Source organism: Vollenhovia emeryi, unplaced genomic scaffold (genome assembly GCF_000949405.1).
Source record: "Vollenhovia emeryi isolate VEMERY1.0 unplaced genomic scaffold, V.emery_V1.0 DF939177.1, whole genome shotgun sequence".
NCBI lineage: Eukaryota > Metazoa > Arthropoda > Insecta > Hymenoptera > Formicidae > Vollenhovia > Vollenhovia emeryi.
In genome coordinates this window covers 1,008,702-1,036,698 of record NW_011967189.1, presented here as the reverse complement: position 1 = coordinate 1,036,698, position 27,997 = coordinate 1,008,702, and the positions used below count along the sequence as shown (strand labels likewise).

General features: G+C 40.3%; 1 protein-coding gene across 7 annotated transcripts in view; it reads right to left on the bottom strand.

Annotated features, from left to right (window-relative positions):
* Positions 1-27,997, bottom strand: part of LOC105563368 (5-hydroxytryptamine receptor 2A-like) — a 122,132-nt gene that overhangs the window by 15,895 nt on the left and 78,240 nt on the right. For all 7 annotated transcript variants that reach the window (XM_012014915.1, XM_012014912.1, XM_012014913.1 and 4 more), the window contains one exon: positions 9,595-10,007. In XM_012014915.1, the coding sequence (XP_011870305.1) occupies positions 9,595-9,712 (118 nt within the window). In that variant the 5' untranslated portion in view covers positions 9,713-10,007. The remainder of the gene's footprint in view (positions 1-9,594; positions 10,008-27,997) is intronic.

The window sequence follows — 27,997 nt, the reverse complement described above, 5'->3', positions numbered from 1 at the left end:
GCAAAGAAAGGGGGGACTTTTAAGATCGCACCTTTAAGATCGCACAGTAGCAAAATATTTAGCTATTAGAACTAAATATCAGTCCACATTTTACTACTGAAATTTAGTCGCCGCGTGCACTTTTCACACTGAAAAGAAAAATTTCGCTACCATAGCTAATCATGGTTTGCTTGAAATATTTTGCTGCCATAACTATAAATTTCTAAACAGCAAACGGTTTGCTATCGCATCTAATACAATAGGCAAGTAGCAAAATATTTAGCTATCACAACTAAATATTAGCTGTCCATATTTTACAACTGAAATTTAGTTGCCGCAAGCAGTTTTTAGCTACGGCAACTACATTTTTCTTTCCGTGCAGCTACATCTTTCTTTCCGTGCAGAAAATGAAAAACCAGGCGTAAGAGGAGAGCCGGAAAGCGGGCAAAGAAAGGGGGGACTTTTAAGATCGCACCTTTAAGATCGCACAGTAGCAAAATATTTAGCTATCAGAACTAAATATTAGCTGTCCACATTTTACTACTGAACTTTTTCTTTTAAGATCGCATCTTTAAGATCGCGCAGTAGCAAAATATTTAGCTATCAGAACTAAATATTAACTGTCCATATTCTACTGAAATTTAGTTGCCGCGTGCAGTTTGTAGCTACGGCAGCTACATCTTTCTTTCCGTGCAGAAAATGAAAAACCAAGCCTAAGGGGAGAGTCGGAAAGCGGGCAAAGGGAGGGAGGACATTTGAGATCGCGTCTTCGAAATGAGCATTCGAGCGGCGGACTCCTCGGTGCTGTGACTCGCGCGAAATGCGCACGTCGTTGAGCGACGTGAATCGCGAAGTCGTTAAGTAAATTGAGATCGCGGCCGCCTGTCGCGCTTCCGACTCTTTAATAATGGCCGCCCGGTAATTGGCACTGCAAAGGGCAAATTCGGGGCTGATCGCCATCAATCCCGATGCCTGAATAGCGGCAATCAAGTTCAGCAAACTCGGAATAGACGAAATCAGTCGCACGTTCCTAGACGTGTTATACGGGCGTGCAACGCGACGCGCCGTAACCGGATCGATGGTGTGTGCGCGCATTTGCGCGAAAATTGTCCGAGTCGGTCGAGCCCGTCGTTCCTCGCCTCCTCGCGCCGAGTTCTCGCGCTTCCGGGACACCGCGAGATCGTCGGCGCATGCGAGGGGGTCGGTCGAAGGAAGCCGGCGAGAGGTAAGGAACTTGCCGAGATTGGAAACAAATAAATAACGAGCCTTGCGAGAGAATCGTCTCTTCTTATCGAGAAGGAATTCTTACTTTCGAACACCTGTCGCGTGATCTTCCAATTTCGCCCGAATCTTCATTCGACGGAGAGAGGCGGAATGAAAGCGCGTCCTTCGTAAAACCATAGTATAATACAACTAGTATGCCCGGCTCTCTGGCGGTCCTTTGATCTTTTCGATCTCGATCACGTGGTATTTCTCAAGGGATCCTGGGTATTAGTGCCGTAACCAAAAGGGGTATACCGAGGGGTAAATCGCTGAGGGCATTGTGGTGTACAGATTTGCGGCATTACTGAGCATTACTAGGTATTTTTGGGCATTAGTTTGAGCCATTAGGTATTTTAATTTAATACGTGAAATCATAATTATACCATGCATCGAAAAGATTAAGTTAAGAGCGACACACGCAACAAGTCTTCATGTTGGCGGCACTGCTGATTGAGTTAATCGGAGTTGGTTAAAGTGGCCCCAAGGCCCGGTTTCACCAAACGTCGCTTAACAGTTGGTAAGAGACAAAGAACGGATTTAAGCTAAGCTTAAAGTCAAGCGACGTTGGTGGCACCGGGCCTGAAACGAAATCGCCGTTCAATGCGATTCCGCTTTGCCCTGCGAGCGTCGGTCCTTGAAAGCCCCACGGGGAAGAAAATAGCGGGGCGCGAATGAGATTTAAAAAAGTCTGAGTAGATTACGAGCGGAATCGCGTTTTCGGCACGACCGCGCCGGCTTGATCAAACTTTTTCGCGCGATCGCGAAACCCGACGGTAATCAGAATTTTCAGATTCGCGCGGTTTTCCCCGCAGCCGAGGAATTCATGTATTCCGCGATGTTACATTCATGCATTACGTAAACGTGCCCGGCCACCACCGGTTTAAGCGTGTTTAAGGGAAGTGGATAGAAGCTCAAGCTACCGTGCACCATTCGCGAGGATATTACATCGCGCCGGTTTGCGCATCGTGGTACTTCATGTCTCTCATTTCATGCGGGCGGCCAATATTCCGATTTTTCGCGCGCGGAATAGGAGAGAAATCGCCGTTGTCCGCGGGAATAGCAGAAGTAGCACGTTGCATTCTTACGAATGTAAACATTTGTCAATCGATAAATTTATTTAGCAATGTTATATATTTCTGCAATAATTTTCATAATTATTAGACCTGATATTACTACAATTTTATTTGGCTGAGACATTCTCGTCAAGTTCTTCAAAATGCCATGTTGTCCCACAGTTACTCGATCTCTCAGGGTAAATTTTAAGAGAAAATTCTCTCCGCGTGGGTACAAGGACATTTCTCCTCGGTCTAGTTGGATTCCTGGCTGGGAAGCAATAGTTTTATACAGCAGGAAGTAAGTTGGAGTCTTCGAGGGCTACGCAACGCAGCCGAGATGTGTTATACCAATTAAACTTAATTCTCAGGGAGGGGGTGACGACAATAGGTTTCGCATAAATTAGAGTTGAGCCTCTCGAAACAATCGAGGCGACGCAATTTGTACTTTCACTTTACCCGCCGCCGTAAGTCGACACGGGCGTTCGACAGAGAGGATCGTAATTGTACAAATGTCGAGCAAATTTCTTCCCTATTCGCGTCCATTAGTTTCGCATTACACTACGTGTCCGCAAATACACTAGCTGCGACGGTGGTCGTGCCGGAGTTGAGCCGGACGAGAAGGGACGAGGAGACGCGCGCGTACTAAATGCACCGCGACTCGGCCGCAGCCGCAGCTGCAGCTGCACGTTCGGGGATGTCTCCGCGGGAAAAGTATAACCGCGCCGCGACCGCGACAGATAAAAGAAACGCCGCCGGGACGTTTTACTTTGGCGTAATTAACTCCCGCGAAGGAGGAGGGACCGAGGGGGCGTTTCAGCGGACTTAAACGCTCTCGTTCTCGCACTCCATTAAAGAGCGTATTTGCAGCGCTGAAAAAAAAGAGAGAGAAACTCCCGTCCGAAGCTTTATACGGATAAGCTGGGAAGGGCTGTGAGTAGACACGCGCGCTGCGCGACTTGTTTGTCAAGAAATAACTCACAGCCTGCAGTTTTTAATCTGCCGTGCTAAGCCCGGCTTGACGCCACGGTTCTTTAGCGAGCGTTTTGTCAAAGACGTCTCGGCAAAGGAATTTTAATGCTTCCGTACGCATATTGTGAGGATATCGATCGACGAATAAAATGTGTACTTTTATATTTGTTACTGAGAAAAAAAAGTGTCGAGTTGAAAAATATTTATTGATTCAATTAAATATTGCGGTTAATGGCCATCAAACAAATATTTGTTAATTCACAAATATAATACATTTTGATACATTATATATGTTTGATTTAAAAAAAAATCATTTTCTCATTATATTACCGTACGGATTTTGATAATTCGCTTAGTGTTGTAGCAAATGCTGTATTCTCTCTCTTTCGACTTTTATATCTTGTAATTAAAGCTTAATTTTATGCAGGTATTCTTATTACACAGACTTTGTTATGCAGATATCTAATTATACTTTGTATTTCTTGACAATCTTGAAATGAAAATTCTTTTATTATTTAGACTTTAAAATATTAAATTTATCCGACATTGTAAGGGAGAGAGAGGGATAATGCTATAAAGGTTATAATTATTGCTGTCGTTGAAATTTATTTTGTTTGCGAGTACACTGTGAGATTCAAAGTGACGTGTAAAGCGTCAGCGTGTTAAATGTATAAACCGATTTTAATTCTCAAATGGATTGAAAAAAAGAGAACATTCGCTTGTTATCGCGGGCCATCATTGCGTTATGACGGCGATCATTTTCATCCGCGGGATGCTCCCCGTGCACTGTTGCGAGCGCACTTTTGGGAATTGCGCAAAACTCGGCGTGCAATAACGCGGTTTAGATCGATGCAGCTTTTTCGGGCGACGAAAAGATCTGCCGAATGAAAAGGGGTATTAAGCGTCGAAAACATTAATCCTTTTTTCCGAAAGCCGAATAGCGCTTCGCTAGTCGAAATGCATATTTCGCGTCGTTCAAATTGCGCGCAGAGAGATGATACGAAAAATTCATCAGATTTATGCAAACGAGCTTGTTAAGAGGACAAAAAATTACAGTAGCTGATGCTCTCTCCTCGCGGATAATAAAAGCTTTCGGGAGTGTGGCAAATGGGAAAGATAATTACACATGGGAATAGACGATTTCGAGGCGGTAAGATCACTTTTAGATTTTTGATTCCTTGCAGGGCGAAAGGGGTTATTTCGATGATAAATTTCGGTACAAACTAAAAGCTCGTACGTAGACAATTAAAAAACGCGACACTTAACGCGATTTGGATTACGTTCGATCTAGCATTATCTCACACCTAAATTTATCCTCCGCACCGTACGCGTATCCCTCGTAATATCTTTACAGGCATAATTTAATATCTATGTTAGCTGTTTAAAATTATCACGTCAAAGCGGAAACAATGTGTAATTTATTCCCGTTGTTCGCGCGGAGATAAACGAATTTCTCACACGACCACGCGCGCGATCGATGTAAAGTGGGACCTGTAAAACGTGCCGAAAACTGCGGTTATGGTTCGTTATCCAATAACTGTGTAGTCATATAACTTGTTTTCGTTGATGCACCATAGGACAGAGTTGAATTGTATTATATGATCGTTTATTGATTAACAAACCAAAACCGGAGTAGACGGCAAATGCTACAAGTGCGCTTTATCAATCGCGGCCCGTTGTCATACGCGCGGAAACTCATTTATTTTCGCGTGCAGAGCGGCGACGCGTAAATAAATTGCATATTAAACTCGCTTTTGACGCTTGCGCCGGCAGCCTTAAAATTAAATGTAACAGTTTGCTCTTACTCTCCCCCCCCCCCTCCAATGAATGGGAAATGATTAATATTTTTATATTCGCGATTGACCGAAGCGACTCTGTGTAATATTTTTTCTGCAGCCTTAGGGCACGCTTTTTCCCCTAGCTTCATTGAAAATGCAGCCCCTGGTCTCACGAGACGATAACTATCGGAAATGTCTGATTACGTCTTCATGCAGGGTACGTTATGTGTTCGCATCGCATCGTTTAACCTTTATAGGATCGAAGGGCAAGGTAGTAACACATTCAGTTCGCGTCGGCGGTCTAACCTATCGGCTTGCTATTTTTTTTTTTACGAACGAACGAGATGCCTGTCAACACCGTATACGTGGGGTGTGCCAAGAAATATTTTTCTCAAACGTGTACTTCTAATAAAGTCTATTTTTTTTCGTAAAAAAGAAAGAGTTTTAACGCCGGTAATTCAATCGAGGCAAAATATAATTGAATTAAACGTTTGATTTCTCCGCGACGTGATGTGCATATTTACGCCAACTGAATTTTTCCCGACTCGATGATGTAGAAAAACCCTTGGCTTTCGCGAATAAAAGCTACCATAAATGTTCTCTTAAATTCCACGCGATGCGTACTGCAAATAATATTATTAGCACATTCGCGTACAAAATTGTGCAACGTTCATTCAACAGTTTTTACTTTCTTTTCCATGTGAAAATTATCGTTGTACAAATTTATATTGTAGACACATCTCGAGTCCTTTCTCTTCGCCGCCTTTTTCAATCAATCTTGAATTTACATTATAGGAAATTACATTATAGGAAAAGAAACGGAACACGTATCGCTATCGTTTTCCGATATCATTAGGTCTTTCCGCAAATAACTGTCACTTCTGATTTCGCACATTTGTAGTCAATTGCTTCCGCGTGCACACTAATGACGAACGCGGAACTTTGTGCGAAATCACGCGCTCCGGTTGTCTGCGTCCCCGAAGAGGAACGAACGAATGCGGTCGGTGCAACGCGCATTCGAGAAGTTTCGCTCGATTTACGGTGATTACTGTGTGACGGAAGGGGAGGGGGGGGAGGAAAAGGGGATTATTTAATTCACATTTGCGCAACGATATTCACGGTTTGTGCCTCGCCAAGCGTTCAGAAAATTTACACCGGGGGGGAGAGAGAAAGAGAAAGAGCAGGCATATCAGCGGCAGCTGACGTCATGTTCAATGAACTGTTAGTTAGCCAGTGAACTATACTAATATTGGAATGCGCTTCGAGCCTTGTCAAGTCGCTTGGGGCGCGTACGTGTGTGGATGTATCCAACAGCCGCCGGTGGATCTCTTTCGCATCCCCCTCGGTTACATCGCCCACCCACCCCACGGCGTTATAGCGGAGCGATAAACTTACCTGTTTCCCGACAACTTTTATCTGTATCCCCTTCCGAGAAATATACGGTCCGCAGGGAGGCCGGAGAGATGTTCATAGATTTATTTCGCGAGACTTAATAGCTGGCGAATGGCATCGATACAAAATCAAAGCTCGCGAATGAACGGTAATAATTGATTATAACGAATCCCCGAAGATACACTCCTATTTATTATTGTGGAGGCCGTGCTCGTATCGCGTTCACTTCGCGGATAACCTGTGTGGCCACTGTGCAGCCATACGGTCCACCAAATCATTGAGTGAGATACCACGCGTCCGGAGTCGCGCTGACTAGAATTGTTCCTACTTTATTCAGTAAAATAGAGTAGGCAGGCGAGAAGAGTTTCGGGTGTGGGCCTGGATAGATCAGGAGGAAGAGCAGTCGGAAGATTCCAGGCTCGAATCCTGGTCTAGCTCTCGCTGAAAAGTTGATGTGCGCGTCTTAGTGCCTACCTCCCCGAAGACAACCCTCTATTTATTGTTATCTCGCGGAATTCTGTGTCTAGATTAAAATATCCATAGCGTTAGCGGTGTCCAAGAGAGCAATGATCCAAGAAATTCTGGTGAACCTTAACCAAAGATCGTTAAGTAGTAAATAATTCTTGCTAATGCGTGCAATGCGCCGTTAGGTATCTAACTCTTAAATTGCAAAGTAAATGAAACGTGGAAAGAGATTCTACAAATTAATTATGGTCTCAAGTCTAAGTCGCGTGGAGCTTTTTCTTTTCTTGAGAACCTATTTCACGAGAGATACCTTCGCGCGTGTTTCATTGGCTTTCTGCCAATTATGAAACATCTTACGTAACGATTATAGACATATTAATCATACTTGCCGCCGATGTCTTTGACAAATATCGACCGAAGCCGGTGAGAGTCATTTATCACGCATTATGCTCACATTAAAATGTCTTTAGCGTTGATAATGATAAATCAGAGATTTCAGTATCAGAGCGCGTTTCATTATTCTCTATAAAATTATCTATTGTTGAGTACAGAATCCAAGGGGCAGGGGGACAGCCAGGATGGCGGGAATGGGCTGTAGCTAAATACAAGTCGCGAAACGCAGTGTCAGCTCGCTTACCCCGCGGAAAACCCCATTCACGCAAAGCATGCGACTAGATATCGTGATTACCGTCAGCGCCCGGTGATATATTACACGCCCCGGAGATGTGTCAGTCCTCCGAGCGATCTTTGCCATTGTTCCCGCCGCGATGATTATGACCAACGGGCGGTCGCCTTCGCGAAACCATCGATGGTGCTGGATGATTGGAGGGGACGAAGTTATTTGGTGCCTGACGGCATATAATTACGGCAAGAAGAACGATTAATCGAGGCGGTGCGAGATCAATTGCGTCGCGGACACTGTTGGACCGGAAGTTTAGCATGCAAAAGGAAACGACCCGCCGAATTTGGGTCGGCAATTTTCATTAATTACCGCCGATAGCGTTCGAATAAGAACGAAAGATAAATCGTCGACCCAATCGTCTTCGAATTAAGGCATGGATCTTTCCCCTCCCTTTTTTTTTAGATTTCAGCTTGAATGAGCCGATTCATCGCATACAGATTTCGCGGCGCCGATAAAATTATCTATTCATCAAAATGTCTTTGGCCGGGTCAATCCCTTCCACTCGTTGATAATTAATTGAAAAGTGTCTTAACTTTTAACGTTAATTTTTAAGTAGCTGGGATTAAAACATACGTGTGTTATCGTCTAATAGTTTTTCCGATACAAAGATTAAGGAGCTACAGTTAAGATTTGTATTGCAACGTGATTAGATCGCATCAACGTGGATGACCCCGCATTGAAGATAAATTTTGAACTCGTCCAACAAATTATTTAAAAAAAAACAATTTAAATGACACCATAATTTTTTATAACAAATTTATGATATTTATAATACTCAGCAGACATGTTTGACAAATATTCCAATTGAAAACGAGCGATTTAAATCGTTGAACGCGCCAGTGTTGTTATTCTCAAAGTCTGGCTTCGAATAACTCGCGAACTAACTTAAAATTTAGACCGTCGATATTTCGCAGTCGACGTTAAGAGGCTCACTGACAGCTTGATCGGCTTAAACGACCAGTACATAAAACATAAGATATAAAAGAGGTGAAAAAATGAATGGTTGTACGTTAAAAGAGGTACACTTTGCACATCTTATCTTCCCTCCCTCTCATTGTCGCGTAATTTCCGCGGAATATTTTAGTTTAACAATATTCCGAAATCTCTCGCATTATCAGAAAATAAATAACGCGTATTACAGAGAGAAATTGCGTGGTTTTATAATACAATCCGTGCGGGCACTCTGCGAAAAATATTGTCTCATATTACGCGAGTGTTTTATCCGGAAGAGTGAGTCGGCATATTCATTGAATTAAAAAAGCAAAGTTAAAATATCGCGTAACGTAATGTATATTCGTGGTATGGGAAAACCCGCGGCGTATTATTTATTCAATTACGGTTTTCGTTCTCGTTTTCCACTATGATTTACAAGCGTGTACAGCGATAATCAGTCGCGAGTATCGCGCGCAAGAAATTGTGTCCATAAAATTTTTTTAAGGCTCGTTTCCAGGATATGAAAAGGGTCTTGAAGGGTCTCGCCGTCAAATTGACGCGTGTCATAAACTTTTTCTAAAAGCATGAAAAAGCGCGGGGCTATATATTACTCTTGAAATATAAGCGCTTCCCACCAATTTGAACATATCGACTCGCATTTCAATATTCAACACGTAAGCATATGAATGGATATGAATACATTTGTACGTACCGCGCGATATAGACCTTTTATTTATATCGCTTTTGAATAACAAGTTAAGATACTCTCATAACAGATATTGACTGGTACCGAAAAGTATTTTTACCTTTTTTACGAATATACAGTATATGTTGGTCTCTTAACAATAATGTAACAGCTGTATAATCGCGCAAATTTCTAACACTAAAAGTTGAGGCAAGTTCAACTAGTGCGGTCGCAAAGAGCAAACGAATGGCAAATTTCTTTTCGCTAATTTTGTAATTGTTAAAATCGAATTGCAAAAATTTTGTACCAATCAAAATATTTATGGTTAGGAATGACGAGTTTCTTTTCGTAAAGTAAATATCGTGCGAACGGAAGAGAGAATAATAGACTCACCTACGATAGTGATGAGTATAAGGAGACAGAGCACGATAGCTCTCAAGATGATTGGTACATCGATGAAGACTGGATTTTCCACAGTTGCGTTCGCGGCTTGATCGACGGGAGTCTCCATCACGGCTGAAAGTGTGTTTTCCGTCTTCAGTGTTCGCCGCTATTCATCATCTGGTTAAATAATGTATCATAGTCCGCATTCGTTAGAGCGGGTCCGAAGCTTTCTCCATCGTTTTCGAGAGACGCGGAGTCAACACCTGGCCGATAAACGCCGGCTACTCGCCCCGCGCGCTTCCATCTCTATCTCAGAATTTCCCGCAGTTCCCATTCTCCGCAATTTTCTGCCCCGAAACTCCATGGACTTTGAGGTGTAGATTCTTTTTTTTTGTGGGATGTCAGTCCTTTCGTACGTACGTCTGAAATGGCAACGCGGAAAAAGGTTTCGTTAAAATGTTGCTTTCACAGATGATCTTATATTGAAGAAAAATACTTACTTTTCCCGCTGACAAATGTAATGGCAAACACGATAGTAAAATCTGTACTTTCGCGTGGTCTCCTTGTGACATTCTGATTATCTAGAATTCTTTTCTAAATTCTTTCTCGTGTATTTCTTAATTAAAAAAATGTTTTTTTAAATTTTTAATAAGGTCTCAATATAGAAAGGCTCGATCGTCTACGATACAGCGTAATTGCGATATTGAGCTTTGTATTAAATATAAATTTCAAGGGAGTTATGGGACACGCACGATGGCGAGAATATGCGAGGTGTCACGTTTATGGTAGCCCGCGAAACCAATGAAATTGGAACAATCGATCGGCAATTATCGGGATTGTAACGGGCAACTACCACAATCGACTTTGATAATGAATCCACGGGGTTGCGCGAAAAATAGATGCATTTACAACAAATGCTAGTCGTGAGATTGCCTTAGGAGGTCGTATGCACTCTATTAAATTTTCCAATAGTGTCGGAACGTTTCATTAACTTGAATTCACCGGAACCTACTCGCCATTTGGTTTAAACTGATTGAATTTCCAGGCGAATAGCATTCACGTTTGATAGCAGCGCCAATACACCGTAACGAGTTCACTGTTTTTCTGTGGTTCGTTGGGCGATTTTATTATTTCGATGAATTACAAATGATTTTGATCGTAATGTGAATTTTCCATGAAATTAGAGTGAAAGTTCATCTTATTCTGCTCCGTTTAAAATTTCCCATTCGCGCGTTATACGAAACTTTTGATTGGAATTAAAATCTCACATAAAGTCTCTCGATTTGCGGTGACTTTGATACTTTACGTTATTAGAGAAGAGAAAGATCAGATCTGTCTTCCTGGTTTGTGTCGGAATTTTGAAGTTTAACTCCTCTTTTCGCGAATACAATTTGTCAAAGAACTTTTTAAGATACAATACGTGCCACGTATGTGCATGTATCTCCTTGCTACTTAACATTAATCATACGTATGCGACAATGCGCAAAAAGGCTAAATACATTCTCACGAGGGAAGTCAACATATTTCTTGCGGCAATACGAAAAATTTGTCTCATAGTGATTGTTGCCACAATGGCTTTTTGCGCGCGCGTCCGACTGCCAAGATCTAAAAGTTTTATTCCCACCGCATGACGCAAATCCCACGTATTCCCTGCCAGCAACCAAAAAGTGTCCCGCCCTACGGCTCTCTTCCTCATCACCATTTTTCGGTGCTCGTCCGTCCGGCAGGGAGTCGAAAAACAACCGTTCTTCCACGATAGAGAAGTATCTCCCAACTTTCTAACAGCCAGCGTCGCCCGAAGAAAAAAACCCGGGAGCGCGGCAAAAGCGCGGCGTCCGTTCGTGGAAACTTCAAAGGGGGGAACGGGAAAAAGCGCTTCTGTACGACTGAGGAATAAAAGCCAATCAAACGGACTTTCGTAGATGCTGTGTTGCGTTTTTAATACTTAAACCAACGGTGCCTTGCGCGAGTATCGATTCGTCAGCGCGTAACGAGCTTCGTAAATCGTATTCGGTATCGACCGCTTTTACTCTCAGCTTGAAGGAAGGCGTTCATCCTCGTTTGTTATTGTATGCCAATCATCACCGTAACAAACAATGAGTATCCGGTTTCGTTAGTTAAGACTTTATTGGGAATTACGAATAAATAGAAATAATAGAGAAAAATATGAAACAATTCTATAGAAAGTAGATAGTATTTAATATACGAACAGAGATATAGTAATCTAACTTTATATATTGTTGTATAAAACAATGCGGAAAATTTGATATATTTTATACACTGTAATAATAGACACGGACAATTTATCGGCGGGACGTGGAAGGCACGTCGACAAAGTAACTCTTGAAATTTCGTTTCCTTGGCGATTCACATCTCAGCAGGATATAAAAATTGCATTTTATAGCTCTATAAAATCTTCTTTTCCACAATGACGTGAGAATGTCTCGGTAATAGCCGATCGGAGAAAAAATGATTTTGGACATAGGAAATACGCGTGCCTTGTATGAACTTTGTCCCGCAATGAAATATTTTATTCATTCATTCAGAGAGAAAGAGAGAGAGGGGAAAGCGTAAAAATTAATTCGAATTTCAATAATGGAAAACAGACTTTCGTTCCGTTGCATAAAACAATTTTTATAAAAATATATTTTAATAAAAAACTGCTGAAGCGCGGAGGGATTTAGAAAATAGAAAAGAAAATAAAGTCCTTTTATACTTTATAAAAATACAAACATAAATTATTTTTAAATACCATTAGTCTAAAAATAATCATTTAACACTTGAGAGAAAACATGAGAGAGAGAGAGAGAGATAAAAACTTGTATCGATTCTCGGAGAATCTTGATTTTGAAAATCGTTGATAGAATGTATTGAAATATAAATTGAATTTCTCTTGATTAATTTACTTAATCAATCTGCAGTCTCTCTTATTAATAAGAGAGAAGTAAAATAATATTTCTTTCTATGATGACTGTAAAGATACTTGCGATAACAGATTCAACAATTTCTTCTACTAGATGGTTCTAAAAATTCGTTGCTCTCTAAATCATTCCATTAATCTGTCGCATGCGATTTTATCAGAAACTACAAATCGAGCAAGAAAAATCTGCTCGATGAATTACGATTATTCGTTACATAGTTGGCGCAATAGGCCGGAATTGCGCTTATACTCGCGGTGGTGATTTGCACGCGGGTACCACTGGGAGCCGTCGACCAAATCTCGTCGTATTTGGGCCAATTCAAAATTGAAAGTGCAGGCGCACGTAGCAGCCCCTGCGAGAGGCGCGTGTATATACATTTCACAATAGCGGATGCATTTATCACGAGGAGAAAACTGCGGCTCTCGGTCGTGCGCGAAACTCCATAAATTCCCCGCCGTTAGTAGAAAATGGAGGAGGGGAAGCATCCGCGCTAAGGTGGCGGGGGAGGGGGAAACGAGGGAGAATCGACACGTCGGAAATCTATTTCTGGGGAAAGAAAAGCCGGGCAAACTGTTACGCGATTAAATCGCAAGCTGCCAGTAGAGAGACCCTCGAAATTCACGTTTGCCTTCGATTTAAAGGGGCCGAATCTCGTCGACGGAGACATCTCCGTCATGGTTCTTCTCCTCCCGGCTTTCCCTCGGTCAGCAAAAAAAACCGCGTTAACGAGGGACTGATCTCTCGTCGGAGAAGTAAAAAGGTTTACGTGGCTTTAAAGTTTATGACCAGTCACATAGGCAAAAAGCGGTGAGTTTTTTTCCGAAACGGTGCTTGTGACAGTTCAAAGGGGTCTTAGTATTCACAATCTACATGTTGTGTGTGACTTTTTTGAATAAAATAAAATGTGGACAGAGCGAAATAAAATATATCTTCAAGTTTTACAATTAGTTAAAACGGAACTTGTAATAATTAAGGAGAAGCCATTGGTGGGTATTTAATTATTCTAAAAGTAATCAATACTATTCCTTTCCCGATACTTGTAATAATTTGGTGCTTGTTCCTCAAATACGTATGTATATAATAATCGCGCAATATACGTATAAATAATGCTTGGCAGGGAATCAAGTTTCGGAAGTGTCGTAAATCTCTGCATATCACACCGTACACTTCCGCTGTTCTGCACTCGTTGTACGCCTTTTCTTCTTTTCCATTAGAAGATCCTGACGCGAAATTCAGAAATAAAACTAGATTTCCTTGTAAGTGAAGTGCACCTAGTATTTACGACGCCATAGCGTCGTCCATTATCCGGAGCTCCTACTGCGTTCCATTAGTCCCATGTAACTAACTTCTTCAGCTTCCAAGGATTTCACGCTGAACCGTGCTTATAGGATCAAAAGATTAGGTCCACGCGTTACGCCCGATATATATAAAGTGCGCGACGAGGGGAACTTTAAACTTATCCGCAAATTCGGAGAGGTGCCAAATTTCGTTGTAGCGTCGCCGATTTTCGAGTGCTAAAACGATATAGTTGTTTGAAACGATGAAAAATAGACGAGAAAAAAGCGAAATGGAAGTGAAAAAAATTGGGAAAAATAAACCGATGAGGAAAAAAAGGGAAAATGGACTTTACATAGTCGGACAGCCGGGCGATAGTATGCATTCTGCGCATTACTTCTTCCCGTAATTTAAAACATTTTTCCGTCCTAATATCGAAATATGCAAAAAGTATGCGGCTTTCACAAGGTTACGTGGAAAAAAACACAGGATTGATTTTCTATAAATTTTACAAACAGTTATACGCGACTTTTAAGTGAAACGGTAGCGAAAACCAAGCATGACAGAGAGCGACAAGCGCGCAAAACTCGTAACGGCGAATTGCAACCGTATATTTGATACAGGGATTCAATATTTGGACGCAGCCAGATTGTAAGCATACGCAAGTGCGGGAGCGATACGCGTCTAAAAGAGAGATGTCGTTTCAATCAAAACCGACAGACAAGGGCGGATGTATCGCCGACGCGACTGACACTTGTGTACAACGATCCCCAATATTGCTAAATTTCCGCCCATTGACGACCGTTTGTGTTTGATAGCTATATACCAGCATAGGCGTTAATCTTGTTATCGCCGCTCGACATTCATCCGAGACAAGCTCCAATCGCCTCTGTATACATATTAGTTTTTTTCTTGTTGAGGGTTCGATGATTACGTGTCAGTATCTTGGGGTGTCAATGCGCGTTCTACTAAAATATCTTTGGATAATAGCAATAAATATTCAATTATCCACTGATTAAAAATTGAATGTAGATGTACTTTGTTACCATTTTGTTACACGGTGTCTTTCAAAGTTCATTTACTGTTATTAAAATTTCTGTAGAATAACGAGTGATATTTAAAAACTTTTTCAATAACTATATATCGGCGTTGCATATCTCGATTGATTGTATGTCGGTATATTTCGATTGAATTAATTATATACCAAAGACATAGGAATGCTATCAATACTTTCATTAATTTCCAGCTCTTTTTGTACCGTCGTATAAAAATAACTCGAAAATTAATTTTGCTGTGATTAGAAATATAAAAATTTAATAATAAACTGAGCGTGTAACTGGAAAGAATAATTGATATCACGCTTAAATCCCTTATCGTCATTTTTTATTGCATTTTCGATTAGCGCCGCTCTGATGCATTATTAAACTCCTATCAATCTCAATTACTATCGCTTGAAAAATTGCAGTCCTAGTAATTTGCGAGCGAACAATAATGCTAATACGCCCTCCTGTTTGCACTCGCAACCAAATCCGTAATTATGTACATAACTCGCGCACTACTATTTGTCAATGAATCGCAATATTTGTCGACTCATTTGCGACATCGAGTAAACGAGCTCTCGCCGTGACAAATGGCATGGATGCATATTTTTCGCTTCTCGTTGTAAATCAAACATTTTACACTCGAAACGCGATTCTTGAAGCGAAAAATGATCGTGCTGCACATCGCAGATTTTAAATATCATTCCACCTGTGTAACGCCAGCGCTTTAATTCATCGAAAGTATTAAATATTATCTATTGACCTATTGATTCTCGAATTAATTGAAGTAATATTGATTCGTTCATCTGTAGAGATTTCAAGATGACTGACACAGCTATGATATAAGCTGTGTACAATAAAAAGGAGTGGGCTTCATCCCTTTGAGATTACATTAGCGTGATCTTGTCAGGTCATTTAAGTGAAGTGACTCGTTAGTTGGTCCGCCGCGCCGCTCTTGTCATTTTATATCAGCTGTACAGTCATTTACTTCCATTTAGTCGTACCGTCGCTGTAACTTTGAGTCCTTCGATCTCGCTGTTGTTCGAGTTATGAGATTAAGGGTCGGCAATACCTGTGCCAGCCATCTTGGATTATGACGTCAGAAGCGGAGAAATATACGTGAACGATTCTTGCGATTTACGTTCTACATAAACGACTTTACGTCGAGTAAACCGATACATCATGGTTTCCCCCGGAGAAATAGTGAATTGTACGGAAACAAGAGGTCTCGGAGAACGCAGACTATCTGTTGGGGATTATTATACCGTGCCTTTAAAAACTAACGTTTGCTCGTTCACGCGAGAGAATTGCCGTTAGTTTAGAAAATTGATTAATATTCATGCGGTTTCGCGCGATACTGCAGTATGGACGGCGTTAACGTGTCACAGGTTTCGCTTGGTGATAATATTAAGTGCTGAGTTTTATGCTACATTCAAGAAGAATCTCCCGTAAAATTAGTTAATAACGCGTGAAACAACCTTAGTTTATCCTAACGGATTTTCATGGTCCATATAAATTCGCATCGATTTTATTCTCGTTAAGGAGAGTTTTATGGTAGTTTTAACGCGAGCATATCGGCTCTTACGACAGCATTATTGTGAGATTAAGACGAGTGATAATTTTCTATATTACGCTTAATAAACTGTATTGGAGGATAGAATGGAAAATGTTGGAGGATATAATTTTCCGCAAAGATTAATTTAAATTGGAAAAATAACTGTGCGTGTACAAAAGTATTTTCTGTTTCAAGAAAGACTGGAATCACGAAACTGTTATTATGGAAATTGAATTTAAAAGACTTGTACACGGATGTTAGTGGACAATTGCAACGGAAAAAAGTATTTGTAAAGTTTAATGTTATGAGTGAAACGAGTCGCATTGCATGAATGTTTAATGACATTCTAAGTTACATTCCCTGTAGAAAGCGCCATTTTTCTACAAGAGACGAGAATGCACGTTTTTCGCTTGCGACAAAAGACCTCTAATGCAATTAAATATATTAATATTATTATAAAGGGGCAAAGAAAACCCATTAAAACAAAAGTTTCCATTTTACACAAGCATAACTCACGGAGATGTAATCCCAGCTTAACAAATTCGAAATATTAAATATTGAGTTGACATGAAGAGGCGAAGGTGTGTAGGATTTAAAAGCAGAAGATTAAAAATATTTTCAGTTTTTATTTTGAGCAAATAGTTTTTAATGTTCGTGAATTGCGCGAGCGATACATTCGATATTTCGCTCAATGTAGAATATACGATCTTTACAGCGAATACGCGAACGTTCCGTTTGAATTATCGAGCGAATAAAATAAATTACTTGTGCTATTAGAATGCATAAATCATATGCTTAATCTTAGCCGTGGTGCCTGGATTGCAATACATTACTTCGGTACTACGCTCCGTCGGGAATGATATTCGACATTTGCAATAATGCGGCGCGAGATGTTGGAATTTGCACTGTAAATTTCAAAGGCTCGTTTCGATGTTCAAAGGCGTGTCGTCATACATTATTGCAATGGCGAATATGCCGCCCAAGGGAGTGCTGCTGCGTCGGTATCGCAATAATGCACGTCGCTACAACTTTCGGCATTATTGTAATGTTCCACCTTCGTCTACCTTAGCTCACGTCTGCTTTCTTCGTATTCCCGTAAGGGGACAAACCGCTGATTTAAAATATTAATGTTTATTACGGACATTTACGTAATGCTCTATTCGGAGTGCGTGTCTCTTTTCGCTCTTGTACGTCTCGAAAGCATTCTATTTTACGAGACAAGTTTTACCAACGCGAGTCTCCGAGTTACTTCAAGAACTTACGGAAACAACAGCCGAGAAGCGCATGTACTTATTTTACTGTTAAATTTGTTCTTTGATGCGTCTTCACGAATTTATAGAAAATTTTATATAAAATGTTTTGAATGTTACGGAAAGCTATTTGGCAAATTACAATAATGCACGTTGATTGTAACCCAATCGAAATTTTAATGAATATAAAATTCTATATTAATTTTCATTTCTATATTAATAACTTGAATAATCTATTAAATATTCAATCGGTTTTTAAAAACTCATTTGTGCGCAACCAAACATTATTTCACGTAAAATCGGCACGAATACTCAAAAGAATAAAAAAACATCAGTTTTTGTTAAGGGCCAGCGTTCAATCTTATAACGCTTTGTTACTTTACCAAAAAAGAAGAAAGAAGATGAAACACACACAACAATAGAAACGTCTCGTTAGTGTACGCTCAAATTTTGTGAACTATGCGTACTTTCAAGGTCTGCGCATTCTCAGGGATATTATCGTAGCACATATCCGGCGGAATACGTCCATCGCATAACTTAAGTGGAATTCCTGATTGCAAATATCACGAAAGAAATTGGTCGGTACCGACCGACCATTCCGTTCAGATATGAAAATTTTTATTAACGTGCACATTATGAAAAGAATGCGGCAAAAAGTATTACGAAATATTCCACGCGCGCGTTGAAATAAGACTTTTACGATGTACGATTTCCGTTTTTTTTTCTTTCGAATAGCTAGTGAAGATTAGCACGTGTATAACACATTCAGCATGTGCCTACATATTTTTCTAAAATTCATTTTTTTTTTCAATAAATGATTTTTTTCAATGTATGTAAATTTTGTGTATGTCATAATACACAAAAATTTTCAATAATTGGAGCACTATTGCAACAGCATATTCCTGAGACCAAATCAAGTACAAAAGTCCTGTGTACTACTTTTCCCTCCGGCAAACAGTTATCGAGATATCATAAGCTAAACATTGAAAAAATTATAAATTTTCTTTTGAATATCTCAAAAAGTATTAGGCAAATAAAAAAAAGTTTCAGACAAACGTTGTTCATCTTAATTAGTAGAATAAGATGGTATAATAAACACTAGGGAGTTCTATTTAAAAAAATTGAAAGTGACCATCACGTAACTTTCAAATAACTCTTGAAGGCCAAACCAATGGTACCATCTTATTTCCCCCTCAAAACCGTACAATTTTTGTCTGAAACATTTTTGTTTGCTGGGCTTAGTTTTTGCGAGATTTTACTGTCCAAGTTAAAATGGGATACCCTGTATACGTGTATACACACGTGTATGTATGTATTAACCCGAGGGTATTTTAATTATCTCACTTAACTCTAACCGGAAATTCATTATCACTGCATCTTGGATAAGAATAGGTGGTACTCCAATGCCACTGGCTTTTGCTTTTGTGCGGGACGGCAAAAGGGCTCAATCAGAGCACGGAGGTACGGTGAAATTAAACAGCTGTACCGCGGTAAGTGCTTGGTCGCAAAAGAGTTAAATCGCGCGCGCATTGCATACGAGTGCATCTCTATTCATCGTGAAAACGGCGAATGCGCACGATCGTTACGCGGACGGTTTCGCGAGTGGTGTATTCATGGTACGATCGTGAATGCAGAAACCGAGTAGTTCTTTTTTATGATATCTGTTTAGGGATCTGTTTATAGAGCGGGCACACAATTAGCGGGGACAAAAGTGAAATATATTCGCCAAGTAAAATATTCCGTCGTAATTAAACGTGCGCTTTCTTCCCTTTGACGTGATGATAATTAACGTGATACGTTACGTGTTAGCGGCGGCAACCGTTACGGTCTCTCTTGTGTGTACGCGCGATGTGTATAGAATATTTAATGTTACAATTACATGGAAACGACGAGGCGTGCGGACGCGTTAGCGAAGAAAATAACGAGAAAAGGAATGACCGCGGGCTCCTGTGCGTCGTCACGCGTTTCGGTTTATTTCGAGTAAACGAATTTGTTATGTCTTATGCATTGAGTGCATTAACTCGCCGTCAAATTGCAGCCCGTGTCCTCAAATGTGTCGTGGCGTTTCCGTCGTCGTTTCTCTCATTCTCGCGATTCCTCTCTCCAGAGTACTCTACTTTCCGAAATGAGTCGCTGCAGATCGATCATGTCGTGCGTGTTTCCTTCCTCCATTGCGTCATACAATCAGAAAATTGTTTGTACGTCCAGCGGTCTGCGATTGGGCGAGATTGTTAAGTTGAAGACTTAAGCTTACAGTTTAATCGTCGTATTTGATGCGCTTGACCAAAATTAATTTTAACAAATACAATTAAAACAATTAGAAAACATGGTGAAATTTCCTTTTAAAATGTAAAATTGTGGAATACGGAGAACACAAAACGCCGTGTTGCTTGCGTATGCAAGCAACAACTGGATCGATCGAAAAATATCAGGCGGCGATTTCCTTCGTGTCCATTATAAATTTTGGGAAGGAGGGATGAACATGGTTTAAGATTGATCGACCGTATGGATAGGATGTTGCGCGATCGTAAATTCTGCTCTGTTAACTTTGCGTTTAAATCATTCGCGTCAAATACAGCGCCCAGCCGTTTCTCCGAAAAAGTCTGGCAGATAGATCGAGCAGTTGCATAGGACCGAGCCCTGAACGTACCTATCATGTATGGATATTTTATCGTTGTGCGATATTTTACATTTTTCACAGTTGAAATAAACATTCTTCTTCGGCGCGAGCACGCATTTGTACGTATATATTTCTACTTTTATCCGGGCGTTACATCTTATCGAAATGATTAGCACGGCGCTATTCGACGCTTTGCATTGCACCATACGATACGGAAAATGTAATTTAAGCTTGTTCATTAATTCATTAAGAAAGCACGCCGGAGAATTATGTCTTGGCTTGCAAGAGTTAATTGGATATTTTAGGTGCCCGCAAGGCGTTATCAAGGGATTATCGAAGGAAGTCTTTATAAAATAATATCATTACACTTTAGATCACAATTAATTTACTTGGAATGATGCCAATTTTAGTCTCTCATCACCCTGATTCTGCGGTGTACGTTTAACAGGGATCGAGTTTAAGCCCGCGCTGATCCTGGGCTTAGCAGAGTCCGCGAGTAGGTTAAAATTAATCTCGCATGTCTATGCGATTTGATGTACATGCCGCTAATTTAGCCAGGTTCGCGCAAGGCTCGAAACTTTGCTGTTAAATCATGCAACTATAGACATTTATCGGGCCGTCCGCGAGCCAGATTGAAGAAGGCAGGTTCTTGTTGAACACTGCATTTAACACTGAAAATTAAATTTTATTATCAGTGAAGTGCATTGTTAGTGCAACCGCATATGTACGAGGCTTGACATTTATAATAAAATATTTTTACTACAATATAAATTTACATGCTACTTGTCAGTCATAAAATTACTTTTATTTCTCTCGTGAGGAACACGTCTGTTTTTAATTGTTTCAAAATATAATGATATTTGTGTAGTTTCTCTTGAAGGGACACACATCTATCATATAAGAGAATACATTATACCGAGACGCGAGATACGTTGGGAATAATTTGAGTCATAAATCGTCGTCCTTGAGAGAAGAAAGAAGGGATTTGCAGCCTTTTTTGCGGGCGAATCCTTCACTTTTAAATCAGGCGTAGAATATTTGCTCAGGAATTGAAGGGTCCCCCCTTGAATAATTCCAAATGCTACCGGTTTCAACATTTTTTTCTGATATTTGCCCATTTACTTTGTCGTGACCCAAATACCTGCCTACGTCGCGGACTCAGTTCGGGAAATAGATAGGTATGCATGAAGTTGATGCAAATCATCTTTGAGGGTCAACAGGTACCGGGTCAATTTGGGACAAACGAGAATAATTATGAGCGCCGGCAGCGATTTAACGCGATAGGTGGTGAATTCCATTTCAAGAGGTTGATAAAAATGGCCTTTTTTATGACGCATAATTGCACAGTGACGAAAACTGTGCCCTCTTATTTTTCCGTTTTAAATTTTGCTCGAATTCCGAACTTATTACACAAGAATCCCTTCCAATATTGACTCAAGACATTACAGTATGGCTGAATGACGCAAAAATATTTTATTGCAATTTGACAAATTAATAATTATTACGCTACATTACTTGCATTAGTCTTTCATATTTTACATACGAACTTTTTATATTTTAAATTATAATTTTTATTTTTTAAATATCTTTTAACATTGAAAAGATCTTCTGTCCAAAGTCGATCTATTTAAGAATTTAATTTGGTGCGGTATCTTAGCGGCGTACATCGCCATTTACACGATTATCTTCACAGAGAGGAATAGAATCGGCGCGTACCCGAGGTAATTAATACAATTTATTTCGGGATGCATCGCGCACTAAGCGAATTCTCTCAATTGCGGGATCCGTATTATTCGGCCAAACCCGCACGAGGTCGATACGAGGTGGAGCAGCGTGAAATAAACATTATTTATTGTGCGAGACACTCACGGAAGTTTAGTACAATGCGACGCAATATATATTTCTTCCTGGGGTGAACGGAAGGTCCACGCACGTATCTTACATTCCATTCTACGACGTGAATGGTTACTCCAGCATAGCGCGAATCTTTTAGACTTTGGAACGTACATCGCTATTGTTCCACATTGTTTCTTATCATTTTGAACGTGGCTAGAGCGAATATCGCGAGTTTGCCCGCGGACATTGCGAGATATTGGTAAATGCAATTTCGCGGCGGTCATGTCCGAAGATTATAGAGATATAGCGGAATAGTGACGAGAGATCTGAATTTCGTGTCAGTTATGAAGCGATAATAGACACATCTTTTCGTAATGTAGGTCGGGAAGACAAAACAAAATGCATACGGAATAGAAAGAACAAAGAGAATTAAAAGTGAAAGAGAACAATATTGTTTGTTTCCCATATAGGTCAAACATCATATTGTATTATGTGAGAGATAAAATAAAATATTCATATAATTGATCAAATAAATTGAAAATGTCGGTACTCGTCAGAAGGAAAAATTTCGAAAGTAAGAAGAAAGTTAAGCGGCATGGTGAGAAAAAAAACGGAAAGCACCGATATTGCCTGCATTTTGTATGCTTTCGCGTGACGTGAGGAATGTAAAGAGCGTCCGTATGTCGCGTGTCGCGTATCGTCGTAACATTAAAAAGGGAAATTGCAGCCGGTACGCCCGAAGGATCCGCTCGCGGATCGTAATGCGAACAAGTGACACCCGTGAGAAAAAACTTTGCCAACCGACCTCCTAGGCCCGACACCGAGGGTTCTTTGTTTGCGAGTCAAACTTCCGTCGCGCCGTTTGCCCAAGGTAAATGTTAAAAGTTTCATTCGTGCGTAAAGAACCTCATCGCAAACGGCGAAATAAAACGTACAAACTTTAAATTAAATCCGACGGGACATGCAGATCCGACCTTGCCGCGCTAGACGTACGACGTAGAAATTGGATGGCGAGCCCTGCTCCAGGGTCCTCGCGCGGAGACCGCAGTTTCCGCAATACTCAGGTGTACGTTAATTCTGGTGCATCTTTTATGAGGTTCATTTAAGACGGGACTTTGTGTGACGAACTAATAATATCCACAAGGACAAGATCTCCTCGTTGGACGTATCTCACATTCGTTATGAATCGAATTCACGACTCGTCGTTTCTACCGCCGCCCGGCCATTCAAGTAGTAAAAAGCATCGCGCATCAGACCGAGCCCGTTTTATTCGTCCGCTGCTCTCTCGTGTTTCGCGCTTTTTCTCTCCAACCGAATACAATATAAGGCGTGAAATAGATCGAACGTGGGCTATTGAAACCGGGATAACCAAATCCGCATCAATATTAATTATCCGCACTGACAGAAGTCCATATTTATTGGCGAAAACTGACGTACTGCTCAGGTTACGCTTGACTGACCTTTAAAGGTTGCATCTGTTCCTCTCGGTTTAAAAAAAATATATATCCGGATATGTTATATTGAATATCGGTATACCACGGGTTTTATTTGTTATGTGGAATAATAAAATGAAACGTAGAAAGAGTCTGGTAATACGGAAACTAAGGGATCTTTATGTGAGAAATGATAAGAAATTTTAGCAAGGTACAAATTGCAATTCTTCTTAATCTGAGATATGCCAATTTATGTACGTACGCAGGAAATACAATAATGTCGTTGGAATAAAGTCAAGAACGGTAGAAGGGCCGTTTGATGTTCGCCACTGACGAGAAAAGCGATTTCAAGGTTTAGAATTTGGTGATGTCAGTTTATCGGAAATTGCCCTCGTAGATTCGCTACAACTTCTACGTGAAATTGTAAAACTTCAATCCACTTTTTACGAATAAGCGAAATCTTCCAGCGTGACCTAGATTGTTATTGACGTAACATCAAGCGTTATTGTAACGGCCCTGTATGACCAGTCGATCACGAATATTTTTTACGTCAACACGGTTGCGCTATATCGGCGCGGCGGATTAAAATTCTGCGCATTCGTCGTCACAAGAGCATGATTGTGATTTTCAGACAGCTACCTACTCGAGTTACATCACGCTTTAAGCTTTGCTTCTTCTCAGCTTTTTCTCATTCGGCCTTTCCCCTTACTTTCAATTCTATTTTATTTTAAACGAGAATATTACTTCTTACTTGATATTAAAAACACTATGGAAATATTATAACTTTTCATTACAATACTATCTCGGTGGTATGACTGCAATTTGTTATTAAGATCTGAACGTATATTTTAAAGTTTTCCTATCATTTTCTATGTATTCTGCAGTAGCGAGTTAATGTTCGGACACTTAACAGCCAAAGACGTAATTCATGTTGCGAAGCAAATATTAAATAATAAAAATCGTAACGTTAGCTAGAGGTGTACGCGATAGTAACACGTTTGTACGATGATATACAACTGTAAGTGCGGCGCTACTCCGATGTGCTAGCACGAGACCGCGCACGCAGCATGCCAAGGTGATATGCAACGGTATTTCGAAATGAGAGTTAAACGCTCGGCAGGTGGTTACTATGTATTCCTATCAGATGCAATCGCAGCTCGTCTGTCATATCTACAGTGCTGTCCATCTGATCTGGACCATTTAATCAAGACCATTTAATCTAAATTCGCCTCCGGCAAATATATTTCCCTGTGCGGTTTGCAGCAAAGGTCTGTCTTTGGCGTGTTGAAAGCGGACATTAAATGATAGTATCCGAACTAAGAAAAAGGTTCGACAAAGTTTTAAAACGATAAATAGTCCAAATATTACGAAAGACCGTGCTTTCTATGAGTTGTCTGGATTACCGTGTTGCCCTTTTCAAATATTGCAATCTCTTTTATTTCGAACAAGTACGCGATTGCTTTTACGGAATTCTCATTTTTATGTGCGATCCGATCGAGTCCTGTTAACGTTTCGCAAGATATGTACACGGTTTTGATGTATTCTAGTAACGTATCGACCGTCTAATCTTAATTAGGGTCCTCGTATTGTACGGGCGGGCTCGGTAAATATAGTACGTGCGCGTCTAGCAGTTGATGCTGCTCGTGTTCAACACGACTCAGCCAAATCTGGATCAGCAACGTTTATATGTAACGAACCGTTTACACGTCATTTTGCATTTCATGCAGTTAAGCGTCCCCTTCATCAGCGTTATTATTATCGTGACTGTGTGAAGGGGAGTGAAATGTTCCAAAGAGAATCGCAAGATATTTCTTGGCGCGAAAGCCGCGCGAGCCGTCAATATTTGGAGCGTAAGTCGATTAAAAGTGGAATTTTCCAATTTTTGCTACCAAGCAGATCGGTGATTAAGAAGCTGTATTGTTTTTCGTGATTAGATATCTTTTTCCGCGATATCCTATTTATGACAAGTGGCTTGTCGATTGCGGGGCAACCGCTTGAGTAAAAGAAGTCGGGATCTCCTCTTGGAGACACTGATACAGTATATACGCGAGGAAATTACTATCGCGATGTAAAAGAAAGTCGAATAGGTATCGGACGATGAGTTCGCGCAGGAATATATATCAAGAAGCTCACCAGGCGTTTGAATCTCACTTTAAGACGCTGAATACTGCATCTGACGCAGACAGACTGTATATCTACTAGGACGTAATTTCCCTCCAAGACACGCGGAAGGGGCAATAAAAAGTAACTTTTCGCAAGGGGATCTGTCGTTGCTGAACTAACCGCAAGAATACGCGAAACGTATAATGCAGTTCCTCGCGCTCAATGCTTGTTTTATTACGAAGGGTATTTTAAAGCTATTGGATATCCGTTTTATCAGTGATTCTTTGATTGATGCAAAAATTGAAAAAGATATCCCGGATCACGGTAGTATAGGGATTGGAATTATTTGCGAATGCTATAATCCGACAAATATATCGCATACAAGATATATGAATGTTTAACACGGAAAGTTGAAAATTTGATTTTAATACACATTTGTTTAATTTTGATATATGTATATGTATATAATATGTTTAAAATCACACATATGGAATTATAAACCTAACATATGTAATAATAATACAAAAGATGATTAAACAATAATTAATATGTGACAATTATTTATTACTCATTGATTATTATTACATATAGTTTACTAGCGATCAATTATTTTAATCGGCACCTGCAGTTATGAATTATTATCGTTATTATTTAACATTAGCTACAAGTCAGAACCGCCGGCCCATTATAATTTTCTCCAACTATTTCCATCATTGTACACGAGATATTACCACTATTGTTTTGCAGCATGCGAAACGCCATCGTCATTTGTGCGAGAATCCTCTCGGCTTTCTCCCGCTTTTTCATAGACTGTACATCACATTAACCGTTTTTCCTTCATTCTATCTCCTTCTCTTCTTGCATCTTACGGCCGAACATTCCCTCTTGCTGCAATAAAAGCAAGTGGAAAGCGCTTGACTATATCTCAAGCCCCTACACGGTGTTCGTAAAGTATGTACGAGAAAAGTACTAAGCAAAGTTTGCATCAAAAAGAAAGTTTTCTTCTTAATTAATGATAAAAAGTCTTTATGTACATTTTATCTTGAAATTCTCCAGTTAGAAAAGATAAAAATTTAAATTGTTATTTAAATATATCGCTTATCTCCCGTACGTTTATAATTTGAGATTTTCTAACACAGTTTATTCGTACAGCTGAATTAATACGCTGATAAATGTTTCGCGCGGGCATAGTTCAACCTATATTGCTTACCGACGTGCATTCCGCTTTCCTACTCCGCCTCGGCCTAATATTCGAATTCGCCGGGCGACACTTTCGCTGCGCTATCACGTCGGCCATAAACGTTATGTAGATTGAAATTATTATAAATGTACACGTATACATCGCGACGGCAGGTCTGGTGACATATAACAACCGCGGTGAAGTTCATGACGATTTATCAAGACGTGCGTGCGAGCGACATGTATCGCGCGTCTGCCGACGAAATCCAATTTTCTACTTGGACGTGGTTAAAACGATACGGCGATTAATAACGTCTCGGACAGCTTGAACGCTTCGTCGGGAAGATGGTATTCGACAGTACAAACTCACCTCCGGCGACCGACTCGCGGAATTGTGATCGAGATAAATGCGAGAACGTGGCGGAGAAGAAGAGATATTGTTCCGTCAGGAAAGCCAGGATAAAAATAACCGGTTGTTTTACCGCGGGTGCAAATCGCCATGGCATTGTAATTCTCAAGGGTGCTGCACTTATCCGTGGGCGGCCGAAGCTCGATAAGATCAAAATTATTTTACCAAGGGGAATTTTTTTAAATCGACCAAACTGGCAAAATTGATGTTTATTTTAATCACGACGTTTCGATCCCTTTATCGTGTCCTTCTCAAGTACATTCTGGCAACTTGGTTTATTACCACTTAATTATGATTTTTTTAGTTGCCAGTAATTAAATAACATACGAATAATATTAAGGGGTTAAAAGTTTAAGGGGGACGATGTTATTGGGGGATATTTAATAATCAATTAGTAATTCGCGTATCGACTGTTCTGCATCTAAGGCCGACAAACCAAGTCGACGCACAGTTCCAAGGCGAAAATATTATCATTGGAGTGTTTGCTGATATAAATTGCCACATGCCTCACTGGTTGAATTGATTGAGACGTACGCTTGTCACGGTATGAGGGAGGTCCAGGTTCAAACTCTGGCCGAGATAATATTTTTCGCAATAAGTTTTGTCGAATTAAATTTACAGCCAGTTGTGGTCAAATTAATATTATTCGTCTGTTATTTTAGAAATTGTCGCGGGGTAATCATATATCTCCTTTCTATGGAACAGCCGCTATAAGGTGCTATTTATGGGATTAAAAGCTCGTGTATAGCGTCGTATACAGTGTAGTCCGAAATAGATAAGCGACATTATTT